This window comes from Vulpes lagopus, chromosome 8 (assembly GCF_018345385.1).
Source record: "Vulpes lagopus strain Blue_001 chromosome 8, ASM1834538v1, whole genome shotgun sequence".
Classification (NCBI taxonomy): domain Eukaryota; kingdom Metazoa; phylum Chordata; class Mammalia; order Carnivora; family Canidae; genus Vulpes; species Vulpes lagopus.
This window is the reverse complement of record NC_054831.1, coordinates 22,871,313-22,893,614: the sequence shown is the minus strand read 5'-3', so window position 1 is coordinate 22,893,614 and position 22,302 is coordinate 22,871,313. Positions and strand designations below refer to the sequence as shown.

General features: G+C 34.0%; 1 protein-coding gene across 16 annotated transcripts in view; it reads right to left on the bottom strand.

The window, feature by feature from the left end:
• Positions 1-22,302, bottom strand: part of HMBOX1 (homeobox containing 1) — a 191,451-nt gene that overhangs the window by 85,778 nt on the left and 83,371 nt on the right. For all 16 annotated transcript variants that reach the window (XM_041768221.1, XM_041768222.1, XM_041768216.1 and 13 more), the window contains 2 exons: positions 21,395-21,871; positions 13,418-13,503 (listed from right to left, as the gene is read on the bottom strand). In XM_041768221.1, coding sequence (XP_041624155.1) covers positions 13,418-13,503; positions 21,395-21,871 — 563 coding nt within the window. The remainder of the gene's footprint in view (positions 1-13,417; positions 13,504-21,394; positions 21,872-22,302) is intronic.

The following is a 22,302-nucleotide window of genomic DNA, read 5'->3' as shown; positions in this document are numbered from 1 at the left end:
TATGCGGAAAAATCTTGTTACAAGGGGAACTGGATTAGTAGAAAAATTATGCGGAAAATCTTGTTACAAGGGGAACTGGATTTTTCCCCTCCTAATTTCTAACTCTCCTCAGGTACTAGCTGTAATTATATAAATAGTATTTTTAAGGCAATTTTGTATATGTCAAACTGTGGAATAGTAATGATAAAGAGTTTTTCCCATACTAGTATCAAAATGAGATTTACACAGTATTTTTTTTCAGATGGAAAAGGAAGTTTTTTAATAGTTTTTTTTTTCCCAATGATTGTGGATATTCTCTGATACTACACGAAAACTTGACAAGTAATACATTCTTAAAGGTTAGCTGCAATGTTAAATCTGCAATCAATTCACTAACAAGCTTTTTCACACTCTTACATTAAAATCCACTAATCTACTATGAATTTTTTATTATGTTAGTTTTAGGTATACAATATAATGACTTGATTATTTCTTGTGAAATGATTACCATAATAAATTTGGTTAAAATCGATCATGACACATAGTTAAAATTTTTATGTGTGTAGGATAAGAACTTTTAAGATTTACTCTTTTAGCACCTTTCCAATATACAATAGAGCACTGTTAACTATAGTGCCCATGCTGTAAATTATATCCCCAGGATATTTGTAAGTGGAAGTTTGTACTTTTTGACCACTTTCACCCACTTTGCTCACCCCCTCCTTCCCACCTTTGGTAAACATCAATCTGTTCTCTTTATCTGTAAATCTGGGGTTAAGATTCATATACATATAAATGACATCCCATAATCTGTCTTTCTCTGACTTATTTCATTTAGCATAATACCCTCAAGGTCCATCCATTTGTTGTCACAAATGGCAAGATTTCCTCTTTTTTTGGCTGAATAATGTTCCAGTGTATAGGTTATTTTCATCCCTTAACTTATAAATATGCTACAATGAACAAGGGAGTGCATATATTTTTTAAAGTTCATTATTAAGTAGCCAAAGGCTGGAAACATTATGGTTAACTTATTTAGTCTCAGGAAGCTTGGCTTCAGAAAAGTCAGTTTGGAGAGGGATTAAGGAATATAACAAAGACAATAACTTAAAAAAAAAAAAAAACTTCTATGGCATTTACCATGTGCCAGAAACTATATGGACCAACTCATTTAATCTAAAAAATCCTGTTAGGTAGGTATTATTATCATTCTCATTTTCCAAAAGAGGAAAATGATAATTATTAAGATGCTCAGTAACCTACACAAAGATATATAACTAGTAAGTGACAGAAATCATATTCTGAATCTTCAAAATCATGTTCTAGACCACTGCACTTTACTGCATTTATATGCCGAAATGCTATGTAATAAACCTGGCTTTGAAGCAAGACAAACAGTAATTATTTGTGTGACTATGGGCAAATAATTGACTCTCCTTTAACCTCAGTTTTCTTGCCTGTAACTGAAGAAGTTAACACCTGCCTCTCAAATACATAAAACAGTTAGCACAGCATCTAGCACTTGGTAAGTGTTAAAATAAATTACAGCTAAAAATAAAAACCCTCCAAAAAGGGAGGTTTAGCTAACAAGGTGCACAGCAGTAAAATGCAGAGCCACTGGTCATCCATAACACTTAAGGGCTCTATATGCTCTCCTGGTAGGTAGTTACCTAGCACACAATGATAAAACTGAGCTAAAGACAAATAAAAGCATGGGCAACAATGGTTCAAGAGGTATTGTTCTTACTAAATATTATCTTAACTAATTATCTTAACACATAGCACTCAAACATTTCAAAGCCATTCTTTACGGTCCTAGAAAAATCAAGACAAACTGGTAATTATATCTTCCCAAAAAATATTTAGCAATGGAAGGGCTTGGGTGCAATGGTCAATCTTTATATTTTACAACAAAGGAGAAAAACACTTTTATGAAAACAGCATATTTTAGTCTTTAAAATGTCTCAAAACATTAAAGATCACATTAAGAATGTTTCTAAAAACTCTTTCCTGTTTCTCATTAAGAACAATGACAGGACACCTGGGTGGCTCCTGGTTGAAGGTCTGCCTTTGGCTCAGGGCGTGATCCTGGGTCTGGGGATTGAGTCCCACATCAGCCTTCCCATGGGGAGCCTGCTTCTCCCTCTGCTTATGTCTCTGCCTTTCTCTCTGTCTCTCATGAATAAATAAAATCTTAAAAAAAAAAAACCAATGATGACAAGCCTTGGGCAATGTTATATTGAATATGTACATTAAAATCAATGTGTTCAAAACCAAGAAATTGTCCACAGATCTGCTGGGCAATAGATTTAGAGATAGGTCAGCATAGGGGAAGGGTTATTGTTCTATCTAAAGCAAATTCACGGGATCCCTGGGTTGGCTAGGCAGTTTGGCACCTGCCTTCGGCTTGGGGCATGGTCCTGGGGTCCCAGGATCGGGTCCCGCGACCAGCTCCTTGCATGGAGCCTACTTCTCCCTCTGCCCATGTCTCTGCCTCTCTCTCTCTGTGTCTCTCCTGAATGAATAAATAAAATCTTAAAAAAAAAAAAAAGCAAATTCAATTTGGTTTGTGGTTTGTCATTTTGCTATTTTAGGCAACTGGATAGGGGAAAAGCATTTCTGCCAAGGATAAAATCATGTAGAAAAAGTGCTGGCAACCTTTGAGGTATTAAGGACCTGATAATCTCCACTAGTCTATATTCTATCTGAAGCCTCCAGGACAAGGTACAAGCACTAAAAGGTAAGATCCTTTAGTTAAGTAACAGCTTAACTATTAAGTCACTATTTAATCACTTAAAAAAAAAAAAAGCAGTCTCAAAGATATTTAAGGAAGAAATAACACCAATTCTGTATCAATTCTAAAAATGCAAGGAAAAGAAACACTTCCCAACTCATCTTATGAGCCCACATTATCATAGTAACAAAACTAGACAAGGACATTATAGGAAATGGAAAAAGCAAAACAAACCCTGAACAATAACTCTAATGAACATAAGTACTAAATTCTACAATACTAGAATATCAGCAAATTGAATCGAAACATATACAAAGGACAAAACATCATGAGTCAATGGAACTTTTTCCTGAATGCAAGGTTGGTTTAACAGTTGAAAATCAATCAATGTAATTTATCATATTAACAAGACTAAAAAAAAGAAAAATCAGGTGGTAATCTCAATAGATGCAGAAAAAAAATTTGATAAAGTACAACATCCATTCATGATAAAAATTCTCAGAAACCAGAAAGAGAAGAAACTTCTCTTTAATAGTTGAAAATCAACCAATGTAATTTACCATATTAACAAGACTAAAAAAGAAAAATCAGGTGGTAAACTCAATAGATGCAGAAAAAACATTTGATAATGTACAGCATCCCTTCATGATAAAAATTCTCAGAAACCAGAAAGAAACTTCCCTTGAAGGGCATCTGGTTTTTTTTATTTTTTTTAAGATTTTATTTATTTATTCATGAGAGACAGAGAGAGAGAGAGAGGCAGAGACACAGGCAGAGGGAGAAACAGGCTCCACACAAGGAGCCTGATGTGGGACTCGATCTCAGGTCTCCAGGATCATGGCCTGGACTGAAGGCGGCGCTAAACCGCTAGCTACCTGGGCTGCCCCCTTGAAGGGCATCTTGATAAAGGATAGCTATGAAAAACCTACAGCTAAGATCACACTTAATGGTGAAAAAGTGAATGCCTACTCCCTAGGTTTGGAGAAAAGGTAAAGATGTCTGTTCTCATTACTATATTCAACACTGGTGGTCCTTATCAGCAGATTAAGGCAAGAAAAAGAAGGAAATTGAAAGGAAGAAGTAGAATCATCTCTATTCATAGATAACATGACTCCCCACATAGAAAATGCTAAGAAGGGACACCTGGGTGGCTCAGTGGTTGAGTACCTCCCTTCAGCTCAGGGCATGATCCTAGGGTCCTGGGATCAAGTCCTGCATTGGGCTCCCAGCAGAGAGCCTCCTTCTCCCTCTCCTCTGCCTATGTCTCTGCCTCTCTCTGTGTCTCTCATAAGTAAGTAAATAAGTAAATAAAATCTTTAAGGAAAAAACAAAGAAAATCCTAAGAATTTTCTTAAAAGCTACTAGAATTAATGGATTTAGCAAAATAGAATATCAATATACCCAAAACAATTATTCTATGATACAAGAAACTAAATATTGACACTAAAGATAGTACCAATATGACAATATTAAAAATATAAAATATTTAGAGATAATTTAAGAAAATATGTGCAAGACTTATTGTGCAAGACTTATGTGCAAGACTTGTCTCTGTGTAAGACACAGAAAACTAACATGGTTGAGAGAGAAATACAGAAGACTGTAACAAATGGAGGTATACCATGTTCTTGGATGAAAATACTCAGTATCATTAAGATGTCAAATCCTAATACTAGACTAACCCATATATTCAAAACAATCCCAATCCCAACCTCACTACAAATATTTTTTTTGTAGAAACTGACAAGGCAATTTAAAAATGTATATGGAAATACATGCAAAAGACCTAGAATAATAGTGATGTTGAGAAAGAAACTTCAAGACTACAAAAATTTGCAGTTTTGTATTATATGGATAGAGACCAACAGAACATAATAGAATAGACAGTACAGAAAAAGACCCACACATATATATTCAGTTAATTTTCGACAAAGGTGCCAATGTAATTGAATAGGGCAAGACTGGTCTCTTGACCACTGCTGACTGTTTTCAACAAATGGTGCTCCAACAATTGGATATCCACAGGAAAAAAAAAAAAAAGTAGGTAGATCTTAACCTTTATCTCTTGCGTACACAAAAAATTACCTTGAAATGGTTCACCAACCTAAATGTACAAGCCCATACTAAAGCTTCCAGAAGAAAACATAAGAAATTCTTTGAGACTGAATTTAGGCATATTTTCTTAGGACACAAAAAGCATGAACCATAAAAGAAAAAAAAAAAAGAGAAACATAACTTTATCAAAATTAGAAACATTTGCTCTTTGAAAGAAAATGAATGCAAACTTCAGACTAGGATAACTATTAAATCCATACAGTCAAGGACTTGTACCCAGAATATACATAGAACTCTTGTAATCAATAGTAAGGGAAACAACCTGATTAAAAAACAATGGATAAAAGATTTGACAGACATTTCACCTAAGAAGATACATGAATAGCAAATGAGCATCTGAAAAGATCCTCGACATAATTAATCATTAGAAAAATGCAAAATAAAACTAGAGTGAGATGCTATTACATATCTCACTAGAGTGAGATGCATATTACATATGCACTAGAAATACAAATACCAAATACCAAGTGCTGAAGAGAATGCAAAGTAACTGGAAATCTCACATACTGCTAGTAGAAGTACAAAATAGTATATAGCCATTTTGGAAAACAGTTTGACAGTTTCTTAAAGAGTTAAACACATACTTACCAATAATTGCACAATCCCACTCCTACATATGAGAAAACATATGTCCATGTAACATTTGTAGACAAATGGTCACAGCAGCTTAATTCATAATAGCCAAAATCTGAAAACTGCTCAAATGGCCATCAGCTGATTAATGGATAAATGAATTTTGTTATATCCATTCAATTAACTAGTATTCAGCATTTAAAACTTATGAACTACAGATACATGTAACAACACTAATGAATCTCAAAAGTATCATAAGTGAAAGAAGTGAGGGACTCCTGGGTCCTCAGTGGTTGAGCATCTGTCTTCAGCTCAGGGAGTGATCCCGGGGTCCTGGGATCCAGTCCTAAATCGGGCTCCCCAAAGAGAGCCTAGCCTGCTTCTCCCTCTGTCTGTGTCTCTGCCTCACTCTGTGTGTCTCTCATGAATAAATACATAAAATCTTTAAAAACAAACAAACCAAAAAACCAAAAAGAAATGAGACATACAAAAAAGGTATGTATTGTATGATTCCAGTTACATAACTTTCTAAAAAATGTAAAAATATACTGACAACGCAGATCTGTGGTCAGTAGGGGCTTGCAGTGAGGTTAGGCAGGAAGGAAAACTTGATGAAATACTGAAAATGTCCTACCTCCTGACTTTGGTTATACCACTGTATAAATCTGGCACAGTTAAGAGAACTCTACTCTTATACAAATTTTATCTTAAATAAAAGTAAATAAAATTCAGAAAAAAATCACATTTCCCCTGGTTTATTTTATAGGATCAAATGATAGAGTCAAATTTAGCTGAAGTTGACACATGGTGAGATTAAAAGTTTTCTTAAATAGGTCATAAGAATCTGAATGATTGTTTCACAATTTTACACACCTCTCAGATATCACCACCCTCAAATTTGGTTACTTTGGTCAGTTCAAGCTCCAGTTCCTTATTTGACTAAAGCTAGTAAGTACACACTACTAAATCTAGTATGTCTTCATGACAGAACAAATTATTTGTAGAAACTGAGGTCAAATCCTTCGATTAAGATCTAACGCTGAGTAAACTTCAAGAGTTAACAGGTAATTCCTTAATGAGACCATATCTATAGTTTACAAAAAGTGGTATTTATCCCTTCTTAGCTTTCTTCTGCAGGAAGTTACTTGGAAGTTACTTATTAATATTGCCTGATGACTCACATGGACTATAGCTGAACTTTAGAGTTTGCTATTTTATCAGACACAGAAACCTTCTGACTTATTTACTAGGGTATTCTTTCTGTCATTCATCCCTGTGGCTTTATTTTTTTAATATAAGGAAAATGAACTTATATTAAGTTAGAAATAGTTCCTAAAACTGCTGAAGGACTATTATACCTCAAGTAAAGACTTTTCTTGGGGCACCTGGGGCTCAGTGGTTGAGCGTCTGCCTTCAGTTGAGGGCATGATCCCGGGGTCCTGGGATCGAGTCCCCTGTGAGGCTCCCTGCATGGAGTCTGCTTCTCCCTCTGCCTTGTGTCTCTACCTCTCTCTGTGTGTCTCATGGATGAATGAGTAAAATCTTAAAAAAAAAAAAAAAAAAAAAGACTTTTCTCCATAATCTTAAGAAACAAGAATTAGGGAGAAGCAAAAATGAAAATTACTAATGGGAAAAAACCACATTTGCGTGTAACCTTTGTAAAGTCACTTCTGTCAAAGCTTATGGTGGAATAAAAATTTTTTAAATATAGTTTCAACTTTAAATACAGGTGGAGGAAAAGTCTTGTTCTTATTTCCAAACCAATCTTCATAACTTTGACACTAAAAATCCTATACACTGTATTTGAGATGATGAAAACCCTGGAAGGACAATGAGTTTCAAAAATTATAGCAAACTGATTTTCTAACAACGGAAGTATCCTCTGAAATTATTTTCACTCCAATTTTTCACTTAGCTATCACCAAAGTGAGAAAAGGTGGGTATTCAGATATAGAGGCTGGATAGTTTTCTCTGGGAAAAGAAAAAAAATAACCTTATGTGCTGTGTTTATAAGAAAATAGTTTGCTGGCAAACTGCAGGAGATAGAAGAAAATAAGATAAAAAAGCAAGAATTTTTGAACCATAGGAAACACCCATTTTATTCTCTAGAGGCAGCAAAACAAGAGAAAATCCTAAACGCACTCTGCAAAAATATTTGTATTATTGATAACTGAAGTCCATTCAAAGATCTGAAAAGAAGTTTTCTCCTAACAAACAAAAACTCCAAACTTTTTCAACCTGGAGACAGAAGTTAAATCTTAAACAGAGAAATTTACCTTTTGTAGACAGATTAATTGCTTTCAAATTGGAGATCTGCCTAAAACTAGTAAAATTCATTATGTAAGAATTGATAAAATCTTGTTAAGTGAGCCTAATAACTAATTATATTTGGTTGTATGACAACATGACAATTCTACAGTCTGTGATATATGTGCTACCAAAATTATCGTAACTTTATTCGTAACTGCCAAAATTTGGGAGGCAACCAAGATGTCCTTCAGCAGTGAATGAGAGAATAGACTATGTTATGTCCATATAACAGAATATTATTTGGCAACAAAAAGAAATGAGCTATCAAGTCATGAAAAGACATTTAAGAATCTTAAAACCATATTACTAAGAGGAAGATGCCAATGTAAAAAACTATATATCCTAGGATAACATTTTTGAAAAGGCAAAACTATAGAGGCAGTAAAAAGACAGTGGTTGCCAAGGGTTAGCAGGGGGAAGGAAAATATGAATAGGCAGAACACAGAGGATTTTTAGAAAGTGAAACTGTAGTGTCGTATTATGATACTATAATGGTGGATGCTTGTCATTATACATTTTTTAAAACCCCACAGAATGTACAAAATTATTTACACGTAATGTAAACCATGCACTTTTTGGTGACAATAATGATGTCAATGTAGGTTTACACATGATAACAAATGTAGCACTCTGGTGCCAGATGCTGCTGGTAGGGAGGCTGTGCATGTGCAGAAGGTAGGGAGTAAACAGGAACTCTATACTTTTCACTCACTTTTGCTGTGAACTTAAAACTGCCTAAAAAAAATGAAGCCTATTTTTAAAAAAGGTATACTGACACTTTAGTTGGTTTTTAAAATCTGGCCTGAAGTTCTCTGCTTAGGAAGAGGATCAATACATAACTTACTTTGTAGGGAAATTATTATAATTAAATTGAATATGCAGCGTTTTCAAACTTCATTTTAAAGATAAATTTAAAAAAGGGAAGTGATCTAAGTACAGTTGTAACATTTCTAAACTGGTTCAGAACTTCTCTTTACACTTACTCTTACATTTTGGGAACGAGACAGCACATTGGTTAAATGAACTTTGTTTAAAAAAAGAATAGAATTTGGGGCGCCTGGGTGGCTCAGTCAGTTGAGCCTCCCACTCTCGATTTTGGCTCAGGTCCTGATCTCATGGGTCATGAGATTCAGTACTGCCCTGGGTTCCACATTCTATGGGAATCTGCTTGGATATTCTCTCCCTGTTCATGTGCTCTCTCTTTCAAACAAATAAATGCATCTTTTTTAAAAAAAAAAAGATTTTCATTTATTTATTCATGAGAGAGAGAGAGAGAGGAACAGACATAGGCAGAGGGAGAAGCAGGCTCCATGCAGGGAGCCTGACATGGGACTCGATCCCCGTCTCCAGGATCATACCCTGGGCTGAAGGTGGTGCTAAATTGCTGAACCACCTGGGCTGCCCTCAAACAAATAAATGCATCTTTAAACAAACAAACAAACAAACAAACAAACAAACAAAATGAATAGAATTTGGTAACTCAAGAAGATTCTTGGAAATATTTGGTCAAAGCCCCTCATCTTATAAATAAGGAAAATGAGGCTCAGAAAAGCTACTTGATTCTTTCCAGGATCCCAAGGCTACAGATAGAAGGACTAGAATTTTGGTATTCTAAAGTTTCATGGCTGCTTTTTCATTATACTACTATCATTCAAGAAAACAAAATTGTGTTAGATTTCTTAAAGTTCAGAGATATAAATTTTTTTTCTTCTTCCATTTTAAGAGGATATAAATCCAATTAGTGTGTTTCTTTGGCTGATAAACACTCACTCAAGCTCTGCCCACTTACTCATTTATTTTGCCTGCTTGATTTTTCCCAGAGGTCATTTAAAAAGAAAACCATGTTTTAGTAATTCTAAAAGCCAAAGAAAATGTTTTACATTTCTCTGAAAGTGAATATAAAACCCATGTGTGGGTCTTTCTTTTTTTTTAAGATTTTATTTATTCATTCATGACAGAGAGATGCAGAGATACAGGCGGAGGGAGAAGCAGGCTCCATGCAAAGAGCCGGATGTGGGACTTGATCCCGGAACTCTGGGATCATGCCCTGCGCCGAAGGCAGATGCTCAACTGCTGAGCCACCCAGATGTCCCATGTGTGGGTTATTTCTAAAGCAAGGGCTATACTCCCCATCCCACCATGGTCAGTCAGAATTTAGAATCCTGCCCAACCTCTAACAGAGGTAAAAATCCACCCTTGGTGGGAGCAGCTGTGACTCTGTGAAAGAAGCTACAAATAACATGCTGGGAAATTCAGCAGGCACTGTTATTATATCCTGTTTATTCTGTCATTTTTCCTATCAGTAGGATATTATTTATACAGACCACACCCATGAACTTCTTGTTTATCTTATTATAGAAATCCTCCAAATCTATAAAAAGAAGCCTCTGTATTTGTTTCTGGAACAAGCACATGTGTTATAATTTTGCACCTCACTACACTTTTTTTTATTTAGCATTTCCTTTTGTTATGCCTGTTCTCATTTTTATCTCAAGGTTGATTTATTTCATTAATTCACATATTAGAGCTGAAGTTAGCTTTTAAAAGACTCCATTATAGGACAGAGATTCTGGAGTGCCATATCTTAAACTTTATTTTGGGATAGCTAGGTATTCTTCTAAGATACACTTGGCTAATTTGTTTAAAGGCAAAGAAGTGCCTATATATGGAGATCAGATAACCATAGTGAGTGAGTCCTAGATGAGTAGAAGCCTTCCTTAAATAGGCTAACTATCCCAGGTATGCCAATTATGAGGGCCAGGCTTTATACCAGTTATCACCAACTCACTATTATATAGTTGGATCTCTTTTCTAAAATGAAAAACCCTGTCCCTGAGTCTAGCCTGATGGCTGGACTAGCTGGGTGAAAATGTAACACAATAATCCACGGGAAATACATGAATTCATTAAATTGATCAATGGGACAATGAAGCAACATGGTTATAAATCATCCTCACGTCCCTGCCTTATGTAAATAATTGAATTAAAGCAGATAAAAGAAAAATGTTATTTCTTAAGGGCAGAAACTCATGCAGCACTTGTTAAGCAAATAAATAACTATTTCCAGAGAGGGAATGTCACGGACAAAGTCATATTGGGCAAATAACCATATGTATAGCTTGTGTTAGCTTCACTAAAACTCCCTTTACAGCACTAGGCAGCTAGGTAAACATGAAATCTTCAGAGAGCATGTACAATGCTAGACTATTGCACAAGATGGGATGTACAAGAAAGACTGCTGTTTTTAAAGAACATTACTCCAAAATGCATAATTGAAATGAGGCTTAGTACCTAAGGGTGGTGAACTTAGGTAATCGATTTCAGGGGGGAAAAAAGAGGTCTACAAGAGCTAAAGTGATCAGAGAAGTCAGAATGAGGATAACAACAAGTAATCTTGATAAACAGGATTTTATAAGGCTGAGGTAAGAAGGGGAAAGGCATCCTAGGCACAAATGATCTGTAAGCATCCAAGTGGGGAGAATTCTGAAAACACAAGTACCTAAATTTAGCTAGAGAATCTTGAATAGAAGATAAAGATGACAATAAAAAGGAGGCTGGAATCAGACTATAAAGAGTTTCATTTTTCAGACAATGAAGAACCATCAAAGATATCTAATGAAGGGAAAATGCACCCAAGCTTTTCGAGTAGGAATGAAGAGGAGGAAGGATAAGTTGGACCGAGGGTGATATGGGGGAAGAAGTTTTTAACAGTACCAAATCCTATGATTATAGCAGTAAAAGAAAGGTCCGTGTCATAAACAGATAATAAATATGTAAAAATATTTTCAAAAACAGGAGATGGCATCATGATGACTTTTATGGAGTACGACAATGTTAAAACTATGCCAATCCATTGAAAATGTCAGGAAAGCTTACCAATCTCCTAGAATAGTACTTCTCCAACCCAAATTACCTGGGGATCTGATTAAAATTCAAATTCTGGCTCAGTACATGTAGGGTAGTACTCTGTATTTTTACATTTCTAACAAGCTCCAAATAATGCTGTTTCATGGACTACACTTTGAGTAGCAAGATGCTAAAGCATCTTTCAATTTCCCTTTCCAAAAACACAATGCTACTATGTTTAATCCATTATACTACAGGTAGTCCTTTTAGATATTCCTAAGAAATTCCATTTAAAGGTATTTTATTATAATTTGCATCAATTTCAGATAGGTTTCAAAAGCTACTATTTTAAAAGTCCAAGATGATCCAAAATTCAGGGTACTCAAGATCCTCAGAAATATTTCGACCTGAAAGAAAACATGAACTCTATAATGCTGTTTTATAACACTATAATTTTGTTCTTTTTTGTTGGCTGGCAGACTAGAAGATACTATTGCTTCTGATCTTGGAGGCGAAGTAAAAGTCTAAAAGACAACACTCAATCTTTTCATTGTGCACATCACTGGGTTTTGGTAAAGCCCACTTAACTTGCCCTTATAGTGCCCTTAGCATATTCCTTAATCCTGGAAGATAAAGGTACAAGCTTATTTTAAATAATATATTGAAAATTACAAAAATTAAATTCACACATCATCCCTCTAAGATTTCTATATGGAAAGGCATGCCTTTATTTAAAATATTTTACCATGAACAGAGGCATCATTTATAAAAATATATTACTAGTATTATATATTATACACACATACACAAATTAAGATTGGCTGACCTTAGATTTTTGGGATGAAATTTAAGACTTCTGAAATCTCAAGTTTCATTTTTAACAATACTGATGGTTAGTAACAACCTTTTAGGTAAATTAGCTTCAATATTTATTGATGTCTAGAGAACAGAAATGATACCTTAAAATGGGAAGGTATTATGTGATCAGATCCAACTATTTCATCATAAAGGTAAGAAACTGAGGCAAAGAGGCTAAAAAGCCCAAAGTCACATAGCTGTTACTGGCAAGTTTTAAAAGGGAGGAAGGAGGAAAAAATTAATTTTCATAACCTACTAATGTACAACATACAACAATGTATCAACTACAAAACGTAGTTACAAGAGTTTCTCATGACTAAGGCATAGTTGATTTTAAAGGTCTTTATAAACCACTAATATCCAAGAAAGGAAGACTACATACCAACAAAGAAGACAAGCTACCCCTAAATTTAAGAACTCCATAAAAAACGCAATCTGAATAGAGAATGACACATATACACCACATACTTGAGATGGGGCTGCAGTGGGGTGGGTAATGGGATGGGATATAAAGAACAAAGAGAAGACAATGATAACTCTTATCTTCTCCATCATGGTTTGAGGAAAGCTTTCACATACAGAAAGGTGGTTAAAAAAACTTCCTTTACTCTCATGAATCATTTTTTTAATTGGTAAAATCAGGAATTAGGAGGACTGTAAACCTTTTAAAAATATGAACTGTAGATAGCAGTTGGATGTGCATGTGTCATGAGCTCTGTCACAATTATAAGAAAACCAGAGAACCCTTTTTTTAGCCATAAAATGGGGGATTTTGTTCTTATAAAAAATGCTATGAAACTTACTAGCACAAGTAAAAAAAAAAAAATACTGGAGAAGTTCCATGATATCAGAGACAATGGGTTTTAAATCACAGGCATACATTATTATGCCTAAATTGACAGGTCTGTACTGCAATGCAGAAATGCAAGCAATATTCCAACATCTGCACCAGAAGGCAGAGACTAGACATGATTCCAGAATAAAGGGCTCTTCAGCTCTTACCTGTTACCTGTGCAACAACTGCTTGGGAAATCCTCCGATTGGCAAGAAAGGCTTTGATTTCCTCTTTTATCACACTGCTGTCCCTCCTAACAAAAACAGAAGACAAGACCAACAATGTATGTTGAAGGTAGAAATCCTCATCTTTGCTAAGAAAGGTGAAGTAGAGAGGTGGGGAGAACATAGAAAGAAAAGACACAAAAATAAAGGTAAACAGACCAAGTTTGTGTGAAAATATGAAATTAAAACAAACCAAGAAACACCAAATATTCAAGTCCTAAAACATCACACCATCAGACAGACGCTTTAGTGAATGCCACAGTAGATATAAGTCTCATACCAGAGGATGATTAATCACATGCTGTGTATAATTCACATTAGGAACAAGGCTGCCATATGGTATATACTAAGTTTCATTACTGAGGAATGAATATACCTTACACAGACAGAAATCCTAGAAAAATAAAAAGCAACAACAACAACAAAGATCAGTTGTGAGCAGATTGTGGTCTTACATGTTAACTACATAACTGCATAAATAATGTTTAGTCATTTTAAAACTTTTGTTAAAGGAAAAGAAATCATCATTCTTACAACTGCTAAAGTATTAGCCATTTTAACAAATTTAATTTGCCTTTTTTCTATATAAACCAAAAAAAATTTAAGTTGGATGAGGTGAATATAGAACTTTAATATAAAAAAGGCACTTATTTATTTCCTATTATATATAATATATAGAATACTTAAAATTATATTATATTGTATCCTTGAGATTACATATTATAGACTTATTTTTTCCTCCACTAAGACAACAAATTCTCAAAAGACTAGACATTCACTAGAATAACAATGAAAGTCAAGACTTCTATTTCTCCACCAGAACAAATACTTAAGTAAAACTTTTACTTGAACCCTTAAAACAAACCAATTTCTCTTTGAATGCTTTATGTTCAAAAGGATTAGATAAGTAAAGCACTGATTTTTCATCAAGTTCGAAAGTAACATAGGAGAGTGGTAATTTATAATCTCATATAGAGTAAGCAAATATGGCTAAATTCGGTCTCCCATCTGTTTTTATACAATCTACTAACTAAGAATGGTTTTCAAAGATGAACACTTGTAATCATTACTTGATGACAGTAAGCACTAACACTGAACATGAATTAAGCAAAGTATCATATCCTCCCCACCAAAAATTCCATTCTTCTCATTGGTTGGCCTATATTTTAAAAACTATATTCAACTATTATTATTCTATATTAAATTTTATCAATAAAAATGTGTGATCTTTTTGTTTTCTCTTAGATGTAAATATGTGTATTATATCCTCAATTTGGCCACAAAGTGTAAAATGCTTACCATCCAGTATTCCCCAGAAAAAGTTTGCTGAACCTTGATCTGAGACAATGGGGTCATTAAATCTTTACAAATCATTTTGTAAACCACAAACTTCTTATGGGAGCTCAAGTCTCCCTAAAGATTATTTGGAGCAACGAAAGATAAGATCCCGTCCAAAAAGAATCAGAATAAACCCACAATGATTTAACTTAAGAGCAGGTATTTTAGCCCCTTGGTGAGGAGAGAATCTACCATTCTGTTGGCGGATTCCATGTTCCCTTTCAGGAATTCTGGAAAAGTGCAGAGAAGCGATAGTAGGGACAACATTCAATCTGAAGTTCTACAGTATATTCCTGATCTACTGGTTGGAAATTCTACCTAATCAAAAAGATTTCTAAAGAAAGAAAATAGTCATATCTGCCTAATTCAATATTTAAAATTTCTCATACTCATCTAGATTCTGAACTAGGTATGGCTAGATTCTTTCCAAAACTTTCACTTGTTTATATTTGAAGTATTTCTTTAAAAAATATGCATTCTTATTTTATTTAAAAACTGTATATTTGAAAGAAAGAGGCACAAATCATACACTTTAAAGTCAAATAAAACAAACTGCACAGTAAAATACAGGTAGCATAAGCCAAAAGGCTCTCAAAAATTCTCCAAAAATCAGTTGAGCAAGAGATAACTTCAGTAGTATGAATTTCATTTGCCTTATGTAACTAAAATAACCAAATCATTTGGCTTCTGATACAACTTCAAGATTAATCTGGAAAATTTTAAATAAAGCCCTGCATTGCAATATATGGAATATCCTTCTAGGAAAGTGAAAATTGAGTTTAAGAGAATATTTATTAAGGTTAAATAAAAAAATGTGCTTTTGTGGGAAAAAATGATTAAATAGTATTTTCTTGGCTACTGATTTAAATTGGAATTTAAATCAATTTATTTTAAGTCAAATTCACCTAGAGTAGACACTAAATCATAAAGAGGAGATAACACTCAATTATTCCAATAGGAAATATCCAGTTTGTGAATTATTCACAGCCTTGCAGTATGGTATTTATCAAGGACTGCAGCAAGACAGAAGGAACTTGAAAAAGTCTGCAAAACAGTAGCAATTCACTTACCCTCTCACAGACTATATTTTTAGACACTTGGCAAGTTTGTAAGTACCCACAATGAGTTAAAAAAATAATAATAACAAAACCTCTTTAGTCAATAGAGAGAAGCGTTTTCAAATAGAAGAAAAACGTAAGACTTAAAAAGTAAAGTAACTCTAGGGCAAGTCATTTAATACAGCTAGACCCTGGTTTCATCATATAGTAAAATGAAAACATTAACATCCCAATCACAAGGGTCTTAAAATTTTTCTCCACACACTGAAATTAATTTTAAATGAAATGTAGTATTAAATGTGTGTATATGTGTATATATGTGTATAATATATAAAATTAAAAATTCCTCAATGTAAAAACTTTTGAAACTGTAAAACTATTCAAAAAACAATGACTACTATTTTATAAAACCCCAGAAAGATTCCCAGGTAAAGAAGAAATGAGCGATCTGCTGTAACTACCTATGACTGATGTAAATATCTGCATGAGGTACTTCAAGGCACCACGCAAAGATTTCTGTGATGTCAATTTAGACACAGTGAGTGATGTGTCACTTAGTATTTTCACTAGTTACAGGTATCCTATGCTTTCTGAAAGTCCACATTATCCCACTGTGCTTTTATAAAAGACCTGCATTAGTGTACTAACAGCATTTTTTGTAGAAGTAAAAATACCCTTCACATTTTCTTCAGTTAGTGAAAACAGGGACTAATGGAGGTCTTTCCTAAAGTAAAGTGGTGTAACTCAAGCTTTCAATAGTGGGAGGAACCTATATTTTCAAAATAGTAACAGTATTCAACCTTCACTATGTCCAATTCTCTTGTATATTTCAGAGACCTCCATTCTGCAGGGCTAACTTATTCTTTAAACTTTCAAATATTCCCCCTCATTCTGTCTTCCTTAACAACTTGCCTCTCCTACTGTCCACATAGTAACTCTGAAATGACTGGTTTCTTAAGTGTGAAAACTCCTTTGTTTCCTTCCAAATCTAATTTTCTTATACCCTCCCACTGCTTTCTTTCTCCCTTCATTTGAAATTTTTCATCCTCTTTAATCCCTTTTCTTCTCTTTTCTTTTTTTGAGAACTATTTTTTTCAAGTTTTTATTTTAATCACCCAGGACTCCTCACAATTCACTTCTTATAAAAATCTCGTATCCTCATGATCTGTACTCCTTAAGTTTTATGAAATTGAAGTGAAACACAAGTTGATCTTTCTTGGATTCCATAGCTTAATTCCAAGATAAGCTACCATTCTATTTGCATCAAACCACTTAAAATCCATGTCATCTCTTCCTACCACCTTTTCCAAATCACAGCCATCCACAACTCATCTACTGAGGTGCTTTCCACATGAGGATAAAACTCTTCCTTTCCACCCTCCACTGCCATTATTTTTACAACTTGCTAAACTTTCCATTGTTACCTATAGAACTTTCTTAATATCCAAATGAATTAATCAGTAATGCCTCTTTGTAAAATCACTCTTAAGACACAATTTAACTGTCATCTATTCAGAGAAGTTCTCCCTGATCCTCATAGCTAAAAGAGATCTTTCTGCCAACAGCTAACGTTATCATTTCAATTATATTACTCACATGCTACTATATTTCATGCTGTTCTGTATTATAGTTGTTCCTGATCTGGTCTTATCGCTCCTACTAGCCTGTGAAGTCTTTTAGCACAAAGACTGTGTCTTATTCATCATGGAGTTTGCATATAATAGAGTTTAATTTGTTCAATGAATGAACAAATTTATAGTTGAAGATAAAAGGTTGTAAAATGGCAAACCTGATCTAGATAATTTATAAAATAGCTCTAAGTTCTTCATCTCAAATATGTTTAAGCTTCCCAAATCAGATTGGAAAAAAATTATTTATGCTAGCTCAAAATGGCAATCCTTCCATTTCTGGAACAAAGACGATTAAAGACTACATGTTTAAAAGTTGTGTGCTTTAAGATCTTCCATATTCTCTCAATTGGTATGTATGCTAAACATTCTTTAGGACTCCTTAAAGAGCCATCTATCTCAAAGTCTTCCAGAGATTGAGCAATACATACAAAGACAAGACTATTTCACAGGTGGGAAAATATAGTTACATACAAATTCTTTAACTTTTGAATAAAAACCCATTTCCCTTCATTTCTACTCAGGGAGATAAAGGAGATAATATAAAAAATTTTAAGATAACTTTAAAAGGAAAGCTACTCTATATGTATACACAACATAGTAACTGAATTTAGAAAATCAATATCCTAAATCACCTATTGTTGGGCATACAGTTAATCACTTGGAATAAACTCTTGGATCTTATACAAAATATAAACACAGTCATAAAATTTAGTAATGGGTAGTTAAGAATAACACCTTAATATATGGCATTGTTTATGAATTCCTGATAAGCCTCATTTCAATTATTATTTTATAATGTATACATGAAGGAACAAATCTACACTATAATATTAACAGATGTACATATATATACCAATATATAAATATGTATGTCAATAGATGCATTTTAAAATATTAATATGTGGAATGGGTCTTCTAGCTCTTGGCTGTAAAGTCCTTCCTAAAATGTTACACATTCAATTCAATAATTTGTTGAGAACTATCTGTTTTGTTTTGTTTTTTTTCACTTCAATCAATTAAAAAATGGGAAAAGTAGCAGTTTCTTCTTTCTTTCTGATTCTTTCCTAACAGGTTGATCAGGTATACATACACTTAATTTCTACAAAAAATGTCTTTTGTGCACCTTGAAATTTTTAGATGTTAAGTCTATGAACTCAGTGGGTTACGTGATTTGAAAAATATTTAACTTATGATTGAGTGCTATGGGGGTTGGGAAATGTGAGCATGCAAGATGTGAATTATATATGATTATCTATAAAAGGAGACAGGAAGGCATTCAGTTACCCATTCTCCCCCACTTATAGCCCATCAAATCTAATCTACTACAATATCACCATAGTGTTGAGTGATTAGCGAGGGCAGTAGAGCACCATGTGGCACAGTATACTCAGAAAGATCCACTAAAAAATTTCTCTAGCATTCTACCAAATAAAAATTCATCTGGTTAGTAATTGATTTGAAGTGGCAAATATCATGTGGGAGGTGGAGGGAAGGAGGAACAGCCCATTAAGGCATTCACAACTTTGATTTGTGTTATATCAACCACCGTTCTTGAAATCTTACTCAAATCTGCAGACATGAAAAACTTATTTACAGAGGCAACAGATATCAGAGACATGGTAATAAAGACACGGGTTAGAATTCAAGCTCTGCCACTTAATATTTAAATTTTCTTGGGCCAGTTATTTAAATTTTATGAATCTCAATTTCTCTCCTCCACCTCATACACAGCATGGTTATAGTGATTAAAAGTGAGAACAGCCATGCAGTAAACTTCTTCCTCTGACCTAAGGATTGTTATTATGTGCAAACTTGAGAAAAATAAGAGGTGGGCACAAAGGAGGAGTGCAGGTGTGGGAGAGGATACAATGGCAGAGGACCACAGAGAGCCAGAAGGTTCAGTGAGACCCTTAGATGATTAAAGAACCAAAGTAGCAGTTCAAAGAAAGAAGCTGAGAACAGGGTAAAGATAAAGTATACTAACTATGCAACAAGTGGCAGTTAGTAAACCAAATGTTGGTAACAATGCAAAAACATGTACATTTTTAATGATAAAACTTGAATGTGTATTAATTGTGGGATTTAACTACAAATCCTAGTGATTGCTAAAGAGGTTTACTGTTGATTTTGAGAACATAGTTGAATTATATTATGCCAATGTAAGAGCTAATAGTTAAGTGTTTAGATTCTTGCAGTCAAGTTTTAGACCCTGGCCAATCTCAGAGCCTTTAGTTAATAACTAAGTTTCCCCAAATTTTGTGGTAGTTTAATACACACTTGGGAATAACTGTTATGTTAAAAGCTTATTAAAACTGATTAATGACAGCAACAACAAAAAAACATGCTAGCATATAAATTTTATTGTTGATATAATATCCTCTCCACTCAGGATAATTAAAAGCTAACCCTGTTATATTTTAATGAGTTAAGTGTCTATTTGCAGCAACAGTTCTCCCTCTCAATCATGACAATGATACACATGTTAAATTCAAAAGGAACATCTAAACTGTGGCCAGCTGCTTTAACAAGTACAAATGAGTTCAAAATCAAATTGATCTCTTAAAGTTTTAAAAGTTTAAATAACAGAGTTCTATGGCTGCTCTATGAAACTATTCGTTATAAGAATTATATTAGAATCTAGATAGTCTGTTCAGTTCAATTTCATACAAGGCAGTGCTACCCTAAAAATAAATTTGGGACAGTTTGTTTAAAAGATTTTACCACTGTGGTACTATAGAGCCGATCTTCTATATCCAATATTTAGTCACCATTATACTATTTTCAACCCCTAAAATCCTTAGGAAGAACTATAACTCATTATAGGTTTTAGGTTTTAACTTATTCTGACAAATTCATGCTACAGCTTCTCTACTGTAACTAATCTACCTGCAGGATTTCCTCCCACTACACTACTGATAATCTATTGAAAACAATGCTTTTATCATGTCTATTCCTAAAGACCTGTAAAAAATCCTTAATTTCAACCAAATTAAACATAAAAATACTTGTGTGGAACTCAAATCTTCCCAAATCTGTATTGTATCCTAATATTCTTATCACCATAGTCTAGCTCATGCAGCCTCTATAAACATGCCTTGCCTTCTCTACCTTTTACCATTCCCTTAACTTTAAATAAAGTTCCGTATTTCAAAACAAAAGCTATCCTTTTAAACTTAGCTCAAATTCATCAATTCACTTAGCATATTAAACCCTTACCATGTGCCAAGGACAGTCCTAGATCAAGGAAACACAACATTCGAAAACACATGGTTACTGGCCTCAGAGTGTTCCAGGTCCAATGTGAAGTCTCTCCTAATTTTATCTGTTGAAAGTGGACTTCTTTTCTCAGTATTTAAAACAACAAAGGCTTAAACTTACCTTGTAATAGATAATATATATGGCATCTATTAACTTAGAACTTTAGCTTCTTATGGGTAGGAAGCATGTCTATTTTTCTTCCTAAGAACACAAGTTTTTATATAATAGGTGCTCAAAATTATTTTGATGTGGTATGTTAGAGTGAAAAACTAAGTGTACAAGTTCTGTATCATGATAAAACATCTTTTCTCTCAGAAAACTCTAAGGATTAGAATGTGTTAACAATTCAGAAAATTCAGATGTTAGCAGTTAGAACTATAAAGAGAAGGCTAATTTCTGCTTTGATAAACAGAATGGAAAAGGCTTATTATCAGGCAGCAAAGAGAAGGGGCTAAGGTAAAGAAGACAAAATTTGAATTAAAATCATAAAATTTGAAAATATATTCTTTCATCTCCAAGGGGAGTAGGGGGAAATCATAGTTCTTACAAGTAAGTAGCTGAAATACAGTATATTACTAAAAACCAATCTAAGAACACAGACATTTGGGGGACTCTGAGTAAGCAAAGGAACTAACCTCATTAATTCCTCCACTTTATCATCTACATCTAGGTCCTCTTCTGAGGCTTCAAAACTGTATGACCTCTGACCCATGCTGTTTGCATGGTAGCGAGTGGGTGACATCTTTCCATTGGACGTGGATAATCGCTCGCTATTCTCCCTTCCATTTTGATTGGTAGTGCAAGGCTGTGGGGAGGTATCATAACTATTGCTAGGCGATGGGGACATTCCAGAATGTTGGGTCTGTGTGGAAGCTGTAGCTGTAGAAGAAGATGCTGGAACATTATTGGTACTATTCCCATAAGAACTTCCTCCATAGCTGGACCTTCTTCCAAACTTGTCACTATGCTCTTGATCAAGACGGTCCAAAGTTTCCAAGGCATGGAGAATTTCATGTTTAGTCATTCCAGTACGCCGAAGGCGCTGAAGCAGATCTATCTGCTCTATGGTAAATCTGGGTTCATCTGTATAGTGAGACATGGTTTCCAGCAAACTAAAAAATAAAAAAATAAAAAATAAATCTTTTATTTATAACATGTACCAAAGAACATATCATTATAGAGAATACTCAGGAGAAAATGCAAAATATTCCTAATAAATTTCTTACTGAAAACAACACATTATTATCATAATAATTATAATAAGTTATTATCACTCCATGCTAAAATGTTTTTGTCACGGCAAATAGATTGGCACAGTTACTGAGTTTATCAGCAGATGGACATTAGGTTTAATGTCTAAAACCCAATTTCATATGGTGTACAATTTACATTTTCCTCAATCTGGTAAATATTTGAGCCGAAATTTTAGTTATGGCAATAATACCAAAATAGCAGATTAGATACATACACTTTTAATCCTAGCCTATTTGTGATTACTCACAAGGGTTTTTCTATCTTGAATTCATTACATTAGAGTACTATT